The following is a 20,396-nucleotide window of genomic DNA, read 5'->3' as shown; positions in this document are numbered from 1 at the left end:
GAGAGAATTAACGCAGCTGAGAAGTCCATGTGATATGCTATATGGCAGGAGACAATACTACTATGCATTTAGGAAATAGAATAAATATCAACATGGAGACATGGGGAAGAATCCAGTGCCCTATCCATGTAAAAATGTCTTATTTATTCAAAGAATACGTTTTATCATTATAAAGAAAAATGCTAAGCAAAGGCAAGACGTTTTTACTGGCCCTGGGGTGATGATCATAAAGGAACTATAAGATTGTATTTTAGCAAATATAAATAGTGAGTTTTACAAGTTGCACATAACAGACAAATCATCTCAAAATTATATTTATTCCAAGCAAATCACCTCTATGTGACTAAAATGGTATAAATGTATGAAAACATGGCCAAACAAACGAAAACAGGGGATTTCACCGTGAAAAGGAAACGCAAATCTTCTAAGCCACTGTGGAGTGTCTCCTTCGCTTTCAGCTGGCAGCTGAGGGAAGCAAGTCAGGAAGGCAGCTAAGAAAGGTGTCAGAACTCTAAAAAGAGCAAGCCATGTCGATGAGGTGAGCCACAGCAGGGAAAGGCACACTTTGCCTTCCATAAATTGCACCTAGCCAGGATGTCCAGGTAGTGTTCTTCCAGTAGAGTGGGCCCCCAAGTGCTAAAGCTTATTCCAAGCTCTCCAAATAGAGCAGTGTGTATACCTGTGTGTGTGTGTGTGTGTGTGTGTGTGTGTGTGTGTGTATGTGTGTACTCACGTGTGAGTGTGCATGTGTACATGAGTATGCATGCTCATGGGAAGGCTAGGCGTCAATGTCAGGTTGCTTCTCTGATTTTTGTTTCTCCACCCTATTTTCATTTTTAGACATCCTTTGATTTGCCTGAAAGTGGCCATTAGGATAGACTCACTGGCCAGGGAGCTCCCAGGACCTGCCTGTCTCTGCCTCCCCAACACTGGGACTACAAACTTGCTACCACACTCAGCTTTTTATATACATCCCAGGAATTAAATAAACTGAGGTTCTCATGCTCTTGCAGCAAGCACTGATCCAACCAATTTATCCATCTCCCCTCCCCAAAGAGAGAACCCCGATACACCCCACCAACCTTTCAGCCTGCATTGGCTGACTCATCCCATAAAAACCACCCGCGTGGGATGGCTTTGCGTTCAAGTCAAGACATTCTAATGGTCAAGCAAAGTGCATTCTGTGGTTCCAGGCTGGCGGTGGACGGGCCCTTCGGAGGTTCCCTGACGGATGTGTTCCACTACCCTGTGAGTGTGTGCATTGCAACGGGGATTGGAGTCACACCCTTCGCCTCTCTTCTGAAGTCCATGTGGTACAAGTGTTGTGAGTCACAGAGCCTGCCTGAGCTGAGCAAGGTATGGAAAAATCATTAGTTCACCCTCCCGTGGAGTGAAAGGTTCAACGCCCTTCTATCTATCATCTGCTGATTCCTGGGGAGGATTTTAATTAACTATGAGGGATAAACTTAAGGATCCTTAACTATACTTATGTTCTTAAAAATCTCCATCCAGGATTACATTTATGAGCGGGGTTATGTCTAATCTTGTTAAAGATGACAAGACATAAATTTTATTGCTTCATTGCCATTACAGGACATGTAATTGCTCATCTCAATAAAATGTGGACAGGCTGTAAATGGCTATGTGACTGGGTTGCAGTTAGTCATATTAACAGGCAGGCTTCCCCCTCATCTCTTTAGATCCATTCTGTGGTTGCAAATGTCCAATGCCATCTTCCTTAGGCGGCTTCTGTTAATAGGACTTGTCGGACCTCTTGAAATGGTCTTGCTACCCAGCACCAAATCCCTCTTGGCGATCTCTTAGACGACGTTTATCCCTCCTTTTGTCCTGTCTGCTATGAGACATCATCTCATGCTTTGGCCCTGACAAGGTAAAAGGAGCCTTCTTGGACATCCCCTGAAGGTTTGATAATTGAGTTTAATAAGGCAAACAACAGCAGACAGATGAACAGGAGAAAAGATACACAAATGTATTGATGTGTAAGATGATGGGCGTCACACAAAAGTACAAAAACTCAAAGAGAGGCCAGAGGGTTGAAGCTTCAATAGCCTTTTTGTCCTGGGCTACAGGCAATTTTATAGTAACGTATTTTTAGGGGAGGTGAAGGAGCCTGAACAGCAAATACTTGGAACAAACCCCATCGGTGGTCTGCTGATGGTGTCAACTTGGTGTTCTCCGTGAGGCTGTATTCTGGAGATTCCAGCCTCTAGGTCCACAGGGGAGTTACAGAGACAGACCCTTCCCTCCCCTCAGGAGGGAGAAAGTGAGGCAGCCGATGAAGGTCAGGGAGACCTTGGTTCTCCTCAGCTCATAGAATTCCTCATGCTCATGGGTCAAACTCTAGACCTTCGTTCTCTGGGTCCAAACCCTCTGGGGACCAGCATCAGGTACTCCAACAGCAGTGCAAAGATGGCAAAATGTATCTTGGCTGGGGTTTCTATTGCTGCAATAAAACACTACAACTGGCAACAACTTGGGAGAAAAGGTTTGTTTCATCTCCAGTTCCACTGCACAGTCCATCGTGTAAGGAAGTCAGGGCAGGGACTCAAAGGAACCCGGAGTCAGGAACTGAAGCAGAAGTCACGCAGCTCTGCTTCCTGGCTTGCTCCGCCTGCTCTTTTATACACCCGGGACCACCTGCGCTGGGCTCTCCCATGTCTATCACTAATTAAGACGATATACAACAAACTGGCCCATGGGCCTGTCTAGTGGGAACACTCTCTCAATTGAGATGTCTTCTTCCAGATTAACCCTAGTTTGCATCGTGTTGACATAAAACAAGCCAGGACACCGTGTGAACACGGAGCATTGAAATACAAGAGGGAGCAGAACACTTGGCAAGTTTAGACCTGATCCCATCCTGCCCATGCCTGCTCCGGGCAGCCTTTGGTTATGGTTTCCCACTGGACCAAAGGAAGACACCGAAGTCATTAAGTGAACCCCAGTGTCGAGTCATTATCTTTTTTTATTGCTCTGATCAAATACCTGACAAGAAACAAGGGACAGGGGACTTGGTTTGGATCATGATGTGAGGATTTAGCTCATCGTGGTAAGGAAGCTATAGTCGTGGACGGCTCTGTGGCAGGAGGAGCATGCAAGAGGCGGTTGCTCCTGACTTAACAGGCCAAGAAGCAGAGGCTGTACAGGAAGCAGGACACAGCAATAAACCTTAAGCTCCTCCCCTGAATCCAATTCCTGTAGGTAGGTCCCACCTTCCAAAGATCCCACAACCTCTTAAAACATCCAAGGACCAAGTGTTCAAGCACATGAGTCTGTGGTGAGCATTTAACACTCACACGGCACACAGTGTGTGTTCTGTGGAACATTAGTTGTATGCAGGATCTGTTGAAAAGAATTTTGTGGCCCCATAAAACCTAAGAGATGGTCCTTCAACATTCCATTACAGAAGATTCACAGTATCTGCTACCCTCTCAGACAGGGTCTGCAGAAAAGAATCTCAGGAAGTCTTGTTCCATCCATTCTTCCAAACCCCATTTAGCTACAGAACCTTCCTATATCTGCTACCTACTCAGGAATTGTGTTCTGTGATGCGCTGAGGGAAATGTGACTGAAAAGCTCGAAAACTGGTGCCTTCCCCACTAAGAAAGAAGAGTAAAATTGGCTGCTTCATGAGGTCCAAAGTGACAGGGGATGGACGTATGTTTTTCATTGGATCTTACTGCTGGCTGATCATACAGCTGGGGGTCAAGTGTTTGAATGCATGATCCTGTGAGTAACATTTCACACTCAAGACTACAGCACAGTAAAACAATTTAAGTTCCTTTTCCAGGATACAGAAATTGATGTTTAGATGTAAAGTGACCTTGCTAAACAATGCACAGACAATCAAAGGAAGAATCCAGATCCAGGTCCATCCAGTTCTTCCTATGACACAGTCAACTCATAGTAGACATGTCCCTGCAACCCACATGCACACTACTGTAGGATCTCTACCTGCCTGCCTGCCTATCTATCTATCTATCTATCTATCTATCTATCTATCTATCTGTCTGTCTGTCTCTCAGTATACACACACACACACACACACACACACACACACATGTAAGTGCACCTGTAGATTCAAGTTTCAAGTGCAGATGCCTGTGTACACAACATGTGTATTGGGGTCAGAATAAAGACCCAAATACCAGTCCTCGGGCATCTCTACCTTCTGTTGGAGACAGGATTGCTCCTTAGCAGGCTGTCTGGCCTGTGAGCTTCTAGGGATCTGTTTGTCTTACTGGGATCACAGGTGCACACTGTCATGACTGGGTTTTTATGTGGATTCTGGGGATCTGGCCTCAGGTCCTCACACCTGCAAGGCAAGCACTTGACTAACGAGGCCATCTCCTCATCTCCACTGTTTCTGATCAGAGAATCTCTGTACTCGAATCCTGCTCTCCCAGGAACTAAAGAAACACTACCTGCAATGCTTCTGTTCATCTCTTTGGGCTGGGATTCCTATTTCCTCCAATGAAGAAACAAGAATCCTTATCAAACAGCGAGTGTTTTTTAAAGGCGAATAATGTGAAATACAGAACTACTGTGCACACATACATAAAACAATATGAATATGAATCACATCCACAAAGACGTTAACAGATTGCTAGTGCTACCAGAACCAACCTAGATTTATCAAGCATTCTCTACCAGCCAGTATAGAGCTGGGCATTTTACATATTTGATATCACACAATCTCTTGTAAGTGATTGCTATTTATTTCCATTTTACAGAAGAGAAAACACACCAATCCCAAAGCTAAAAAGAATGATACAATTTTCTTATTGGAGTGCCTTAATTAAAATAACTAATACCTTCACTGTACTAATGAAGGACACAAAGCACAGAGAAGAAATGAGCGGTAGAACGAGAATTCGAATTTAGGTCCTTCTGGTACCCAAACAACCCAGTTTCTTTTTAAATTGTCATTTATTATTATACGGTGTATGGTGGGGGTGGGTGCCACAGCATGCCTGTGGAGGTCAGAGGACAACTGTGGGGAGTTGGTTATCTGTATCCACCACAGATCCCAGGGATAAGAGCCAGATCATCGGGCTCACACCCCAAGCACACTTACCCACTGACCCATCCCGATGGCCCCAAACCTGTCTTTCCTTCCCAGTCAGTTTAGCAGAGCGAGCAGAACAGCGACTATTCTGTAGGTTCGGATCTCAGAGCAAGGCCTTCTTCATCTTCATCCTGCAGTCTACCAAGTGAAACCCACCTGTAGAGGTGGCTTGTTGCTTCCCAATCCCCTTGACACCTGAGTCACATGATGCTTCACACAGAGAAAGCAGAGCCTGTGAGTCTCTCCTTCACTTGCTCACTCAAGCAACATAGATTCAGCACCTGCTAGAAGTCAGACTCTCGTACTGACGGGCCAGTCTCTCAAATCGGCCATCGGGACCCAGCTCACATCTGACTTAAGACAACCTCTCTTCTTTCCACCTCCCCTGCCTCTCTGCTATCCTACTGTATTACCCTGCTCCCTTCTTTATATTGACATTCTTAAGGCATCTTATTGGTCTGAACACACGGTGAGCTCCTTAGTCCTGTTCTTTCCTCTTCATTAGTGAATATGTAGCATGTGTGTGCACTGGTGAGCCACGGAGTCAGCACCAGACTGTGCGATTCCAACGTCCACTTCAGCGCTCCCTGTTAGAAGAGGCAGCCTTCTCAGGCTATTCAGAGTTTAGGCTGAAAATTATGCTTAAGACCTGACTCCTAAGTCACAGGGTTAGGAAGTTTCTGTCCTTTGAAGCAGGTGTGTGTGTGTGTGTGTGTGTGTGTGTGTGTGTGTGTGTGTGTGTGTGTGTGCTATCACCAGGCTTATGTAACTAATATTTGTCAGAGCCGCCTACATGCTTTTGAGATATAAATACTACTCCTTTCCACTGAACTGTCAGCGTCTATATAATTTTGAAAGTGCAGCGGAGCAAAGTGGTGTGCATTTAGCTAACAGCATCTTCACAATTTCAGGTCTAGGCTACAGCTTTCAGATTGTTCTCTTTCGTAACTAGAGGAGAGGAACGGGAGCATAGAAATACAGAGCTGAAGTTTTCAGTGTAAATTGTTAACTGCAATTAGGTAGGATTTTTTTTTCTCCTCTAGATGCAAAATACCCCCTGGCATAAAGGTACACATTTCTATGTTCAAGCTGCAAGTTGTAACTCCTCAGCAAAAAGAAATTGCTGTAACTTTCTTCCATTGTTACCCTTGTACACAATCTCTCCTCCTGCTGCTGCTCTTTCTCTTCCTCCTCATCTTCCTGTTCCTCCTTCTCTTCCTTCTTCCATTGGCTTTTTGAGAAAGGGATTGTCACTGTAGTCCAGGTTGGCCTGGAACTATATGACCTAGGATAGCCTCAAACACTTAGCAATCCTCCTGCTTCTGCCTCCTACATGCTAAGACTACAGGTGTAGGTTGCTACGTCTAGCTACACGGTAGCTTCTTCACCCTTCTCCTTTGCCATGTAATTCTAAAGTCCTTTTAGGTAAAGGTACTCCCATAGCCAGTAAGGTTCAGGTCGGTTCTTGGCAGGATAAAAAAACGTTGTCTATTTGAAGCATACATTTTTAAATGTCTTTGTTTCTGTCTTTATATTTAAAGATGTAAAGTGGGTTTGGGAGATGATTCAGTGAATGAAGTGCTTGCCACTCAAATGTGAGGACTTGAGTCTGAGTCCCCAGAAGCCCCAGAAATCCAAGCCTGGAACTGTGTATCTGTAACCTCATTGTTCCTACTTCGAGATGGGAGGCAGAGACGGGAGAATCCTTGGAACTTCAAGGGCCAGCTAGCCTGGTATATGTAGTGACAAACAAGAAGCCCTGATGTCCAACAAAGTGAAAGGTGAAGACACAGACCTAAGGTCATTCTCTGAATTCCACACACACCCGTGGATCTGCATTCAGGCACATACACACACACACAAAAAAAACCCACACAGGTGCACCTTCATACACATGTGCACATGCACATCATTCACAATAATAATAATTTAAAATAAAATACATGGAGGGGAAAAGAGAAAGGGACAAATTACCCAAGGAGGAAATTTAACCACACGCATAAAGCTGGATTGATTGACGAAAGTGAAAGTAAAAGTTGTGTTGCCTGAAAGAGAGATTTTCTGCACCGAAGTAAGCGTAAACGTCACAAAGATGAATGGAGATGAGAGCAAGGACCCGTGGGTGAGGGAAGAGATGGAGGTGGGTGAGAAGTCTCTGGTGCAAAATGGAGGAAGCCATGTGCTGAGAGTGTAAACGCCCCGTGGTGATGAAAGTCCTCCAACTCCGGCCTAACAGCTATGATTAATTCTACATCACACTCAATTTGTGAAAAGAACTCTTGAAAAAAGTTGGGACAGTTTGCTTGTGCAAACTGTCAAAATGATGAATGAAATAGGTGTGTGTGAATGGGGAAGGAGGGGGAAGACTGCTGACATAAATATATTGGCTTACACATTTTAGTTCTCCTTAATATCACAGCCGCGGAGACGGCTCCCAGGGAAGAGCCAACTGGGAGATTTGGTTCATTTTCTTAACTGCATATGTAATCTTCAGGATACAATAAAATAGATTATAGAAAAGCTGAGATAATCTAATTCCTTCATAATTGTCTCTCTTCATCAACTCAATAATAGATAACAGTGATAATGGGTATTTATAGTGTGTCCCGTAAAAATGGCCTTTGGGTTCCTAACCTAATATAATAAACAGATAATTCAAATAAAAAGACAGTGCAGGCCAGTGGGAACAAGGGAAAGAGGCCAAGAAAGACAAAAATCCATACTCTACTTAAAGATATTAATAAAACAAAGAGGGGCCTGCTCCCTTTCCTAATGAATGAAAAATGCATTTAATTTAATCCGTTTACTTTGAGAAATTATTTACTTGTGCATCCCCTCACACTGGAGCCCTGGCTACGCCTGGAATTGATCACCTCTCCCAGGCCCAGCAATCAGCAATCAATTGCACAGGGTGGCTCAGGCCACAGTCACCTCTCCCAAGCACACATAGGCGCCCCACTTTTATTAGGTGGCCTCAAAAGACTCTGGTACCCCATTAGGTCTTGCCCTTGTCCTACGGGAAGGTGATAACCCTAGCACTTTCAGTACCTTGACAGATTAACCATACTAGCTTTGGTGATTACTCTCCTTGTATAAGAGATTTAAATAAAATATATAATTTTTAAAAATCTCCCATTATTGATATCACTTCTTAAATTAGACATAGACCTGTAAGTCCCCAAGGAGTCTTCATAAGGCATGCCTCGTTCTATTAATTTTCAATACCTTTACGTAGCTGACTTGTACATGGATGGAGTGGTTGTTTTTACCTAAAGTACGTGTGTGGACCAAGGAGACAGAGAGAGCTGTACCATTTGTTTTGGTGTGGGTCTCCATTGGAACATGGTTTGAATCTCTGGAAGTGTCACTATCTAATAATCTGTTTCATTTTTTTGTTTTGTTTTGTTTTTATTTTTGCTTTGAGACAGGGTTTCACCCTGTAGCCCAGGCTGGCCTCACACTCCCAGAGATCAACCTGCCTCTGCCTGCCCAGGGCCAGTATTAAAGGTGTGCGCCAGTATCCCAGGCTGCATCTCATTTTATTTTGATGCCTTTGAGTAGTCCACAGAATACCATCCAGATAATCACTCTGCCACTGGTAGAATGTGTCAGTAAGGATTACTGACTATAATTAGAGCAGTCACAAAGATGTCTCGTCATGGACCAGATGACAGAATAGTAATAAAGTTCTGAGGTAGTTAACAGGCAGAATAATGGCTTTAAGAAAAAGAATCTTATGGATGAAAAGTGTTTTACAGTGACTGATCTAGTCTTATTAATAGTATTCCAGAAAAATAATTTTATAACTGTATTGCTTTAAAGCTGTACATTTTAAATATTGGAGAGTCCCATATGGAAGAAGAAACTCATTCTTCTATATTTTTTTTGTCTCTTCTATACTGTTATACTCATTCAAGATTATTTCAAAAATAACAACAGTAAAATAGAACCTGAGAAATAATAGCAGGTTCTATTTCCTGGGGAGATAGTACATTTTCTAAATGGCATTTGCAGTCTCTCTCTTTCCAGGGATAAGCATTCTTATTTTTCACAATTGTCACTATGCAGAGTCTCCGTCCCAGAACTGGCATGGAGCATCCCTTTACTGTGTCTCCTGTACAGTGTGGAGACAGGGGTGTGCTGCTTGGATAGAAGCAGTATTATCACACTGCTACCCATTGCCCTGCTCCTTAGGTAGAGGCAATGTCAAGGTAGCAAGATCAAGCCCCAGCCACCACCACCACCCTGGCTCCCAAACACAACCAACCATAGAATGCTGCCACGCAGATTAAGCACATACAGAACCTGGCGTGTACTTTCCACAGTGAAAGGATCATCTTGAAAAACTAGGTCATTTGATCCATACTGAAGTTTCAATTTTAAGACCGGTCCTCAAAATCAAGGCTTTATGTCTTCTCAATGGCCATCTCTAAAATTCTTTAGTAGACAGTGAGAAAAAGACCAAGGGAGGCCAGTGTCCCTGTTTGCTCTGTGGTATAAGTACATTGTACCCATTCTGTTCATGGCTCCGAATGGCAGCAAAACATCTTTGCACTACAGTATCCCTCAGACATTGACCAGACACTTTAAAGGGACGAATTTTTTATTCTCACAGAACCCCCATGAGTGGTGCTATGTGTATGGATGTTTTATCCACATGGTAAGGGAAGCTTGAACTAAATAACCTGCCCCAGTTCCACAGTGCCTCCATGGCGAAGCCAGGATTTCAGGGCAGGTCACAGAACCCAGGGGTCCATTGTATTTAGTGGCTGTGTTCTTCTCATTTCTACATCTGTGTCTGCCTGAACACTTCCCTTCTCTGCAGTGGGTTATAAATAAATACTTTTTCCATTCATTCTTGGGAAACCAATTTTGGCTTCACATGTTATATATGTAACAGAACCATTGTGTGGACTTCTGAGATGGTATAGCCTGAAAACAGTACACTCTGCTTGGAGAATCCATGAGGCCAAATAGAAAAATTAATTAGCAGCTCTATCTTTTTTATTTTCAGGACTTGCTCAAAAAAATTTTTTTTCAAAGCTCTATCTCCTACTGACCATAGATCATTCTGACCTGTTATACATGAGCTACTGACCTGTACAGAGGAGTTGGGCTTTAGAACATGAAAATGTGTTGAGATATGACAGAGTACACCATAATGGCTATAGCTCAGACCTAGACTTCCATGATAAACCCAGCTGAGTTAGGTCAGGCCTTTAGTGCCCCCAAAGGACGGGACAGTGAAAGCCTGTATCAGGCCATGTGCACAGAGAATCTCATGATCCCAGAATGAATTCCTAAAACGCCTGAGCCTACACTCTCTACAAGAATGTAGGGTAGCTTTTGTTGCGATGAAAGTTCAGAACGTTATTTTACTGACTTTCTACTTAATAAAATCTTTTAACCTCGGGTATTTTAGACCTCTAGTACCTACTGTGGAATTCTCAAAGCCATGCTTTGCACAGGGAGCTGATTCCAGGTTTGTTTTATTTTTGGAGACTAAGGAGGGGAAGGCACAGATCACAGAGCCGCCGTCCATTGTTTAGGACACTTGTTCTTCCACTGACCATGTCCTTTCTCCTGGGCCAAATGCAGGGGTGGAACTCTGATGTCTCTTCACAGTGAGTGTCCCCACCATTAGAAACATGAAAGGGAGTCAAAGTAAATACCCCCCTTTCTTCTGTTCAAAGTCTCCTCTTTCTTTTGTCTGCCTGAAGCAACGTCTACAGGGCCAATGCACTCTTCTTCCATTGTCTCTTACACCAAAGAGGCCAGTGTCCCCATAAGTCAATTAGGGAGGGGAAAACTCACAAGGCAATAGCAAGGGAGGAAAAGCATGAAAGGCCCTCCAGCTCTAAGAACACTGGCACAAGGCTATACCATGAGAAAGCGGGGACAGTGACAATTCCTATTTGAAAAGACAAAGATTAGAGTATGGAGAAAGCTAAGGCGTGGGCATTTTTTCAGATAAGAAAGGTTGGAACGGGCTCTGAAACTGGAATTTTTTTATTGTCTGCTTTGGTTTGATTTTTTTTTTTTTTTAATTATTTTTGGAACACTGAGCTAGAAGAGCCATTGAGTGCTCAGAGCTTAATGAACTCTTATGGGATCGTGGAAGCTAACACAGAGGGAGATGTGGATGGTGGAGGCGTGGCTCATGAGGTTTCAGAAGATAACAAGGATGTAATTAATAACTGGACTATGGGCCATTCGTGTAGTATTTTGGCCAAGAATTGTGATCGCTGGTCATGTGGAGTTGAAGAAGCAGCTGTGATTGTCAAAAAGGTGTGATTCCACTGAGGTCAACCCTGGGCTTCACTAGGACAATGGATGCTGATCATCAGGGACTAAAGAATCAGCTACAATTCATAAGAAATCAGCATCATTCTTGAAATCTTCTGGGAAATGTTTCCTCAGGGTCAGCCCATAGTAGCTGTGGTCCAGAGGGTCAGAGCTGCATCTCAAGCTGGCAGCTGAACATGGCAGAGTATAAAGATAACTCACCTAGTACCATAGTACTTATTTTAAAGGTATAAGAGGTGCAAGACTGAGGAGTCTTGAGGGGTGTGTGTGTGTGTGTGTGTGTGTGTGTGAGAGAGAGAGAGAGAGAGAGAGAGAGAGAGAGAGAGAGAAGAGAGAGAGAGAGAGAGAGAGTTGTCTGGCTTTGAGTCTTTGTGTTGCTGGAGGGCTTTTCTCCAGATTCCCCAAGCCCCGCAGTCCCACAATCCACTTATAAAATAATCACTCAGACGCTTATATCACTTATAACTGTATGGCCGTGGCAGGCTTCTTGCTAACTGTTCTTTTTTCTTAAATTAACCCATTTCTATAAATCTATACCTTGCCACATGGCTGGTGGCTTACCAGAGTCTACATGTTGCTTCTCCTGGCGTGGCTGCAGTGTCTCCTCCAGCTTCTCCTTCCAGAATTCTCCTCTCTCTTGTCCACTACCTCCTGCCTGGTCATGCCATCAGTTTTATTTATATAGAACAATATCCACAGCACTTCCCCTTTTTTCTTTTTTTTTAAAAAGGAAGGTTTTAACTTTAACATGTTATATCTTTGTGTATATTTTAGGAACTTTCTTCTGTATTATGTTTCCATACTATCCCTCAGATGTGTCTTGTGGTAGGATGGAGCATCCTTTGGGTATATGGTGTGGTCAAGAGTGGTCTACTGGATCTTGAGGTAGATGAATTCCCATCTTCCTGGGAAACCTCCACACTGATTTCCATAGTGGCTGTACAAGTTTGCAGTCCTACCAGCAGTAAATGAATGCCCCCCTTATTCCATATACTAATCTGGTTATTTTTATTCCTAATTCTTCCCTTTTGCAATAACAGCATATATAACTTGTTTATATTTTTATAAAAGCCCACCATTAGGAGATTTTAGACTTTTAACGAGACATTAAACTTTTAAAGCATTGGAATTTTCAAATATTATGGAACTTTTAACTGCAGACTGTGTTTTATATTATGATATTAACATGAGATCTTGGGGATATGATTTAACAGTGATATTTTTGTGTCCACAAGGGGTGAAGTGTCTTGGTTAGACTTTACTGTCAAGTCGACATGGCCTAAATTGTACGAAAGGAGAAGCCTCAATTGAGGAAATGCCTAGATCGGGCTGGTCTGTGACTGTATCTGTGAGGAATTGTCTTGATGATTAATTGATGCAAGAATGCCCAGGCCACCATGGGCAGATGGTCCTGGACTTTATTTAAAAAAAAAAAAAAAAAAAGGCTAGGTAAGCATGATCCTGTGAGAGAGCCAGAGAGCAAGCCAGCCAGTAGTATTCCTCCATGTTTTCTGCTCCACGATCCTACTTGGGTTATGGATCTTACATCAATGATGGACTGTGACCTGAAAGTATAAGCCAGATAAACCTATTCTTCATCATGTTTCTTTTGATTCAAGTGTTTTTATCACAGCAACAGAAGGAAACTAGAACACCATCTGACACTTCTTCCCCTCCATGGCTGTGCTCAAGTGTCTCCTCAGTGAGGTGCCTTTGCCATTGGAGTCAATACCATGACCTTCCTCGGATTGCTTTGTTTCTACACTGCACTGATTACCATCTGGCATATTCTATACTCTATGTATGTACACATCAACCTCCTTCTCCAAGACACAAATTCTGAGAATGGGCATTTTACATATATGGCTATCTGTCTGCCTGTCTGCCTGTCTGTCTTGTTCACTATCATAATTCCAGAATGTAAACTGGTCCCTACCCATAGGAATTATTGTGCAAGCATTTGTGAACCAGTGAGTGAGTAGATAGGCATGGCCTTCTGTTCGTGAGGACTCTTGGAATATTCAGCAGGAGGCACTCTCCTCTCTGTTCTGCTTTGAAGCTACCTGGAGGGACTGTGGACCATGCACTCCAGGGAGGGATGACAGCCAGGAAGACGAGAGAAGTTTTTTAGAGGTGGTAATTGTGCATAAGGTGTAAGGCAGTGGTTCTCAACATTCCTAATGCTGCAGCCCTTTAATACAGTTCCTCAAGTTGTGGTTAAAATGATTCCATTGCTACTTCATAACTGTAATTGTGCTACTGTTATGAATTGTAAATATCTGATAGGCAGGATATATGATATGCAAACACACACACACACACACACACACACACACACACACACACAAAGGGATCACAACCCACAAGTTGAGACCCACTGGTCTTTCTCCTTGGATTAATATTTTGAGTTTCATCTGAGCAGAAGCCATTTAGAAAATATGCAACCTCTGATTTTTGAGAGGGAGGTCTTAGATTCTCACCTCCTGCTCTTCCTGACTGCTAACTTTAAAAAGACCTGCTTAAATCTGAGAATAGGCAAGATATTCAGCCATGAAATACATTCTGCGATTTTCTTTTCCTTGTGATACTAATTAAATCTCATCTATAAATCTGATTATATGACGGTGAGCTTGCAAGCTGATGGGGGAAGGGGGAGAGAGCAGGAGAGAGGGGGAAGCAAACACTGGCCATTGGAGGGCATGTGTCAGGTGGTAACACACCAGACAGTGCCTGGAGTGGGGACAAGGCCCCACAGACACTGTTGAGCCCCACAGATGTCCCTTTGGGTAGACATCAGGGGTAGACACATGGGAGTGGAATTCAGAGAATAAACAAATTAGTCTCCGTTTGTTTGTTTGTTTGTTTGTTTGTTTGTTTGTTTGTTTGTTTCTAGATACAATTATCTGAAACTCAAAGCACAAAGCTAAGCCTTTCATTTAGCAAACCCAAACTGCTTCTTGTCACCTGCCATTTGCTCAACCGGGAGAAAATGTTTTCAAAAATAAGTAAATAAAAACAGATCCCTTCCCAGAAACAGTTTTACTACATCAGTCCACACACAGGCACAGCCTCCGCTCCTCACGGGCTTTCGAGGACACTGATATGTCTCACCGAGAGGAAATTTCTGTCTTGTGAGGTTTCCTTCTGCAATTACCATAATCTCCATTCTCCAGAGGCTGTGGCCGGTGAAGTGGATTGGTGAAGTGGATTAGTGCCCCCGACCCTTCGGGGGTCTCTGGAGAAGAGAGTTGAAATCTTGAGCTTAGGTCATAAGTAAAGATGAAGAGGGCTGGTCTAGCAGCGTATCCCCTTTGGGGAGCAATGAAAGGCACCGTGAGTTATGATTATTAATCTTGTTCAGAAGAAGGCCAGCCAGAAGTGCGGAAAGTTGATCCTCATCCAAAGAGGCTGGCACAGCCCACAGAAACCCTGACTCCTTGAATTCAGTCTGGGCCTTTTCAAACACAATGGGATTTTTCTCTTCTTCTTCTTCTTCTTCTTCTTCTTCTTCTTCTTCTTCTTCTTCTTCTTCTTCTTCTTCTTCTTCTTCTTCTCTTCTCCTCCTCCTCCTCCTCCTCCTCCTCTTCCTCTTCTTCTCCCAAAAGAAATCATGGTATGATGATTTGTTCACTGATAGAGAAAAGCGTGTGGTTTAACAGAACTGCCCATTTGGGCTCAAATCATTTAATGGACATAAAGCAGCCTGTGATTATGAGCACATTGTGGAAAGAAGGACCGATGAGCCCCCCACCTTCTCTCCTGACAGATGTACTTCTATTGGATCTGCCGGGATGCCGGGGCATTTGAGTGGTTTGCCGATCTGTTACTTTCCCTGGAAACACGGATGAGTGAGCAAGGAAAGGCTGACTTGCTGAGTTACCATCTATTTCTCACTGGGTGGGATGAAAACCAGGTACCAGTAAAACCCAGGATCTCTAATACTGCCTCCCTTCTTCAAAGAACCCATTCTGATCATGAGCTGCGGGCTTACCAGGCAGCACCAAATAATCATTCTAAAATTCTTCAAAAGGGAGAGAAGAACAGAACCAAACTAGACTGGAAGCAACTAGTTAAGATATAGCAATAAAAAGACCTCTAGCTATTTTACTGTGGAATAAAAAAAGATAAACATGCTGGGTAATAAATGACAACCCAGATATTAGGAATCTTAAAGTTTGAATTTGTCATTTTTAAGAGTGGCATGGGTGACTGTCACTAATTGGCTGTATCATCTGTTGAATTCCTAATTGGTTCTGATTCTATGCTGCTCAGAGTAAAACAGAAAAGATTTCCCATTGCTTTTATCCGGCCTTTTATATTGAAAAGCACATGCCAGAAAATTGAAAAGCCAGAAAATTAGTATGGACACAGGATTTGCATAGAGAGTTCTCTCTCTTAAGGGGTTCTCGGAAAGCAGGTTCAGTGTGTCTTCTCATCTGAAGCTGAGATGATCTTCTGCTTGGGCAGGTGTTCTGCAAGCCACTATAGTCACGAAGTATAAAGATTGAGTCTGGCAAAAATTATGTATCAACTCACTATTCCAATACTGATAAAAAAAAAAAAGAACTATTATGATCAGTGTGTCATTGATGACTAGTATATCAGAATCCAATTGGAGTCCCCAAACATGGGAGTTAACAAAGCCATTATATTAGGTTATAAAATGTGTGTTTTAAACAGTGTTTTCTGTAGAGGATTTGTAGACGGTATCATTGATATATACTTTTAAGGGAAATATGTTTAAGCTAAAGAACTTTCAACCAATCAGCAAATTTACAAATGATTGCTCTGTTTTGTGAATGCCCCCCCTCAACTCCATTGTACCTTGGCTTTGTGCTTCTGTAAATGAGTAAGACCCTGGTTGAAATTCTAAAGTTTTATGAATTTTTATGGTCTTAATTCTAGTCCTCCTTAAATATTTAACCCTCTGGGATCATTTGAATTGCAGGTTTCTTGGGAACCAGGCTTGATAGACCTTAATGAATTATATAGAGTTAATTATGTTTTCCAAACAGACATTTTCCCTATCCCAATGGGATTGTTGACTGATGATCCCTTTGGTGAAACACAGCCACGGTTTTTGTCTTTAACTTCCCAGCCCCTTGGTGGCTCTACCACTTCTAAGGCAAATTGGTCCCAAGCGTCCACTTAGCCTATCCCTGTCACTTGGGATTTATGAGACTCAGATTCTCTAAACAGAACTCCTAAGTGGATTTTGTGACAACACAACCCTGCCCTGCCCTATTATACTTTTTTTTTCCCTAAATGAAAGTAAATTAAAGTTGGTAGCTTCTTAAGTTTTCCCATGGCATGTCAGAAATTCTTCACACTTCCAGATTTTGAGCAGGAAATCAGTAATCTCAGCATTTAAGGAAAAGAAATCGTTGGTGCATTCTGTCAGTAACTCAAGCACTGAGAGGCTGTTTTAGAAATAGCCGGTTCTGAAGCTGAATCCAACAACCTCAAAGTGGCAAATTGACAAGAACAGAAGGGACAGATGGGAGAGGTATTATGAAGGGCAACTCAAAAGAGTTTGAGATTAATTGAACAGTGGGCTGAGAAATATGGAACAGATAGAATTCCAAATGTTTGAACACCAGAGATTGGGCGCTTCCACAGACATAAGTATGGAAGGTCTTTCTTCTCCCATGAGATAAAACAGTAATGTCTTAACAAGTACTTTAGGGGCCTCCTTAGCCTGACCTGTTTCTAGAGGAGCCTCACTATTTTCCTATTGCCCCAAAGCTGTTGACTGATGGATGCTTGTGCATCCTGCTGTATGCGTTCAGGCTTTCAAGTCTTTTGCTCCTGGTGGTTCCTCTCTCTGACATGCCACAGGTCCACATCCTCTTCCCCTTCCCCATCTTCACGCTGCATGGAGTCCTGTTCCCAAACTCTTGCAATATGAGCACTGTTACCTAAGGTCAGACTTGCTGGACAGCAATTCCCTGTAGCCTGGCATTCCAAAGGCCAGTCTGCCCCCATCCACTGGTCTGTGGACAGCCACTATGACTTGGATATGAACCTCTGGCACTGGCTGCCTTCTTAGACTAGGGAGAGAACCATTCTGGCAAGTCCCCTTCAAAGCAGGAAGCCGCCGCCCAAGCTGAGTGCAGCAGGGCTGTCATTCAAACTGACACAATGATCAAGAGTTAGAGGGTGAGGTGAAGATCGGTGTGTGAGCTGCAGGGTTGGTGACAGTTCTTGGGGGTGCTGCAGGGCACACATACCCAAAGTGGAAAGAACAAGGCAGCTTCTAGAATCTACAGGGGCTGAAGCCAATGATCGTGCTTTAGTACGTTAATTATAAGGATTATTGTGTCCCAGGCTCTTATTTTGCAGCCCCCTAATTACACAAGGGCTGGGTGAGGTCACTGGATTTGAAGTCAGTCACTTACAGAGCTCCATCCAGACCCCTTACGCTTCAGCATTCTATCACACCTTCATCAAGGATATCACCCAGTGCTTACAACCTAATACTATACAGTTGGCTCTCCATCGCTTTGAGTTTCACATATGTACATTCAACCAACCAAGGACCAAAAATACCTTTAAAAATACATCTGCACTGAAAATATAAATCCTTATTTCTTTACATTATTCCCTAAACAATACAGGACAACAACTCTTTACCGAATAGCTGTATGGCAGTAAGGCTTTATAGACCAGAAAGATGATTTAAAATATATGAAAGGATGTGGGTAGGTTACACACAAATACTCTTGAGCCTCTGCAGACTTTGGTATCTGGGGGAAGGGGCAGTCCTAATATCTGGGAATGACCGTCCATCAACCATGTCAACTCAGTAGGCAAATTCAATTGATAGACCCAGCTTCCTCCTGGGCATTTCATGGCACTTTAATCTGGAAATGCCCCTCTCAAGTCCCCTAGAGTTAATATTAAATGAATGGGGACAGCAGGGGGAGACTGATTTTTGAGAAGTTTGGCAGAAAGAAAACTAACTTATTCAGTGTTTTCCCTTAACCACATTTACTGCATCACTCTCATCCTTTCAAAGAAAACCATCCTTTCCAGGCTATCTTTGCATATCTACTATATACAGGGAAGCATTTTGTCCCAACAAGAATAAATACAAAGACAGATGAGACACGATACTTGCACTAAAGCACATTGGGGACATCTGCTAATAAAGCATTTCAAGCCCTGTTAAAAAATATTTTAAATATACAAATGATGATAGTGAGTTCATCTTTTATTTATAGTGGTTCTTATGGTTGTTCTTTAATGTCAACTGATACTGCAATTTTTAACGTAGGCTATTCACATAGCTTTACACTGGGATGAAAGTCTGGATGTGATCACAGGCTTAAAGCAGAAGACTTTCTATGGGAGACCCAACTGGAATGATGAATTCAAGCAGATCGCCTACAATCACCCCAGGTGAGCAAAGCCAGCTCCCTTCCCCTAGCCTGCTGGGATCCCCCTGAAGTCCAGACAAGCTGTCGCTGGGAAGAAAAGTTTGTCTGCAGTCAGAATTGAGAATCCAAGATAAAATATCCACCTTAGAAAATATGGCCATGGCTGTCTTATATTTCAGGAACCACAAAACTCTGTTTAACTGCCTGACAGACTCAGACGATTATCGATTATGTTGAAAATCTTCACACTTAACCTCAATTTAAAGATGGTATTTCTTAAACAGCATATGCCTTCAAAATAATCTTTGGAGCACAGTTAGTCTCTAATTACCCAACTGGAGAATTCGATTCTATCCAGCGCTACAGTGTGTCTAGCACGTCTAGCAGAAAAGCAAAAAGAAAAAGTTTTCTCAGACAAAGCAGGGATTCGGCAGGGTGCTAAAGGACCCAGATCTAGAACTGGGCTACATGAGTGTCGGTCCCAGCTCTACCATTCCTGCTGGTAGAGCTAGGTCCTCTAACTACCCTGTGCTAATTCCGTCTCCTCCTCTAAAAACTGTCAGTAATAGTGCTTGCCTCCAGGGCTTCCACAACAACAACAACAAAAGAGAGTGAAACATCTAAAGTGCCCAAAACAGCAACCTTCGACTGCTGCTGTTTTCTTGATTTCAAGTGTTACTACTATTCTCATAACTCTAGAACAAACTGTAATGCATGGAGGGCCTTGCCTTGGGGCCAGAAGCCTGGAGTACAACCTGTGACTCCTGATTCTAGAAGTTTCTATCTACGTGGCCTTGGACAAGGAAGCTTAATTTATCTTTCTTTTTTAGCATAAACATAAAGCTGAGGTGGTAAATTCAAGCTCAGAGTTGTTTTCTTAAGTTAACACACATGCAGTGTGGAAGAGCTTAGTAAAGGGTAAGTCACTAAGACAGAGAGTTATCCATCCTCACGACTAGGTCATTCTTTGTCCTGACCTTCCTCATCTATACCATGCACTGACACTGCCTTCATATTTGAGGAAAGACTACAGGGAGGTGAAGAAATGTGCCGTGTGGGCAACTAGAAAGAAGCAAGGGCCGAGGTCCTGAGGCAAGGGACATTGTTCCTGTCATGTTTCAGGGGCCACTGAGTGGAACAGAGGACATAAGAGGAAGAATCCCAAGAGATGGCATTTAGGTCAGGTGTCGGGGGACATCTGCAAGTCATCATAAGACTTTGGATATGATTGCCAGAGAAAAACCACTTAGAGGTATAAGTCCAAGACTGACATGGGATCACCTTGCTGCTGTAAGAAAACAGACTGTAATGGGCCTAGGATGGAGTTAGGGGGGTCAGTGAGGAGCAGGCCTTGGTGGCAGTTTGGTAGGCAAGGAACACTGGAACAGTTTGATTCTGAATGTTTTCTGAAGGCATGACTTGTTGATGGACTGAGGCACGACCCAAGTTAGAATGAACTTCCACTCATTAGCATGGACATGACCATGAGAACTGCTGTGTAGTAGACAAGGGATATGGGAAGCTTCATTTTTGACGTTTCACGTAAGATACTTCTCAAACATTCAAATGTCCAGCAAGTGATACATGAAGCAGGATTTCAGGTGAGAACTTCATTTGAACTT

At 43.0% G+C, this 20,396-nt stretch overlaps 1 protein-coding gene across 1 annotated transcript in view; it reads left to right on the top strand.

Annotated features, from left to right (window-relative positions):
- The window catches only part of Nox3 (NADPH oxidase 3), a 61,806-nt gene that overhangs the window by 31,548 nt on the left and 9,862 nt on the right, over positions 1-20,396 (top strand). Inside the window, exons 10-12 of the mRNA XM_037200386.1 lie at positions 1,194-1,356; positions 15,162-15,308; positions 18,672-18,796. Of these exons, the coding sequence (XP_037056281.1) occupies positions 1,194-1,356; positions 15,162-15,308; positions 18,672-18,796 (435 nt within the window). The remainder of the gene's footprint in view (positions 1-1,193; positions 1,357-15,161; positions 15,309-18,671; positions 18,797-20,396) is intronic.

This window comes from Peromyscus leucopus, chromosome 8a (genome assembly GCF_004664715.2).
Source record: "Peromyscus leucopus breed LL Stock chromosome 8a, UCI_PerLeu_2.1, whole genome shotgun sequence".
Taxonomy (NCBI): Eukaryota; Metazoa; Chordata; class Mammalia; order Rodentia; family Cricetidae; genus Peromyscus; species Peromyscus leucopus.
This window is presented reverse-complemented; position numbering and strand designations above follow the sequence as displayed.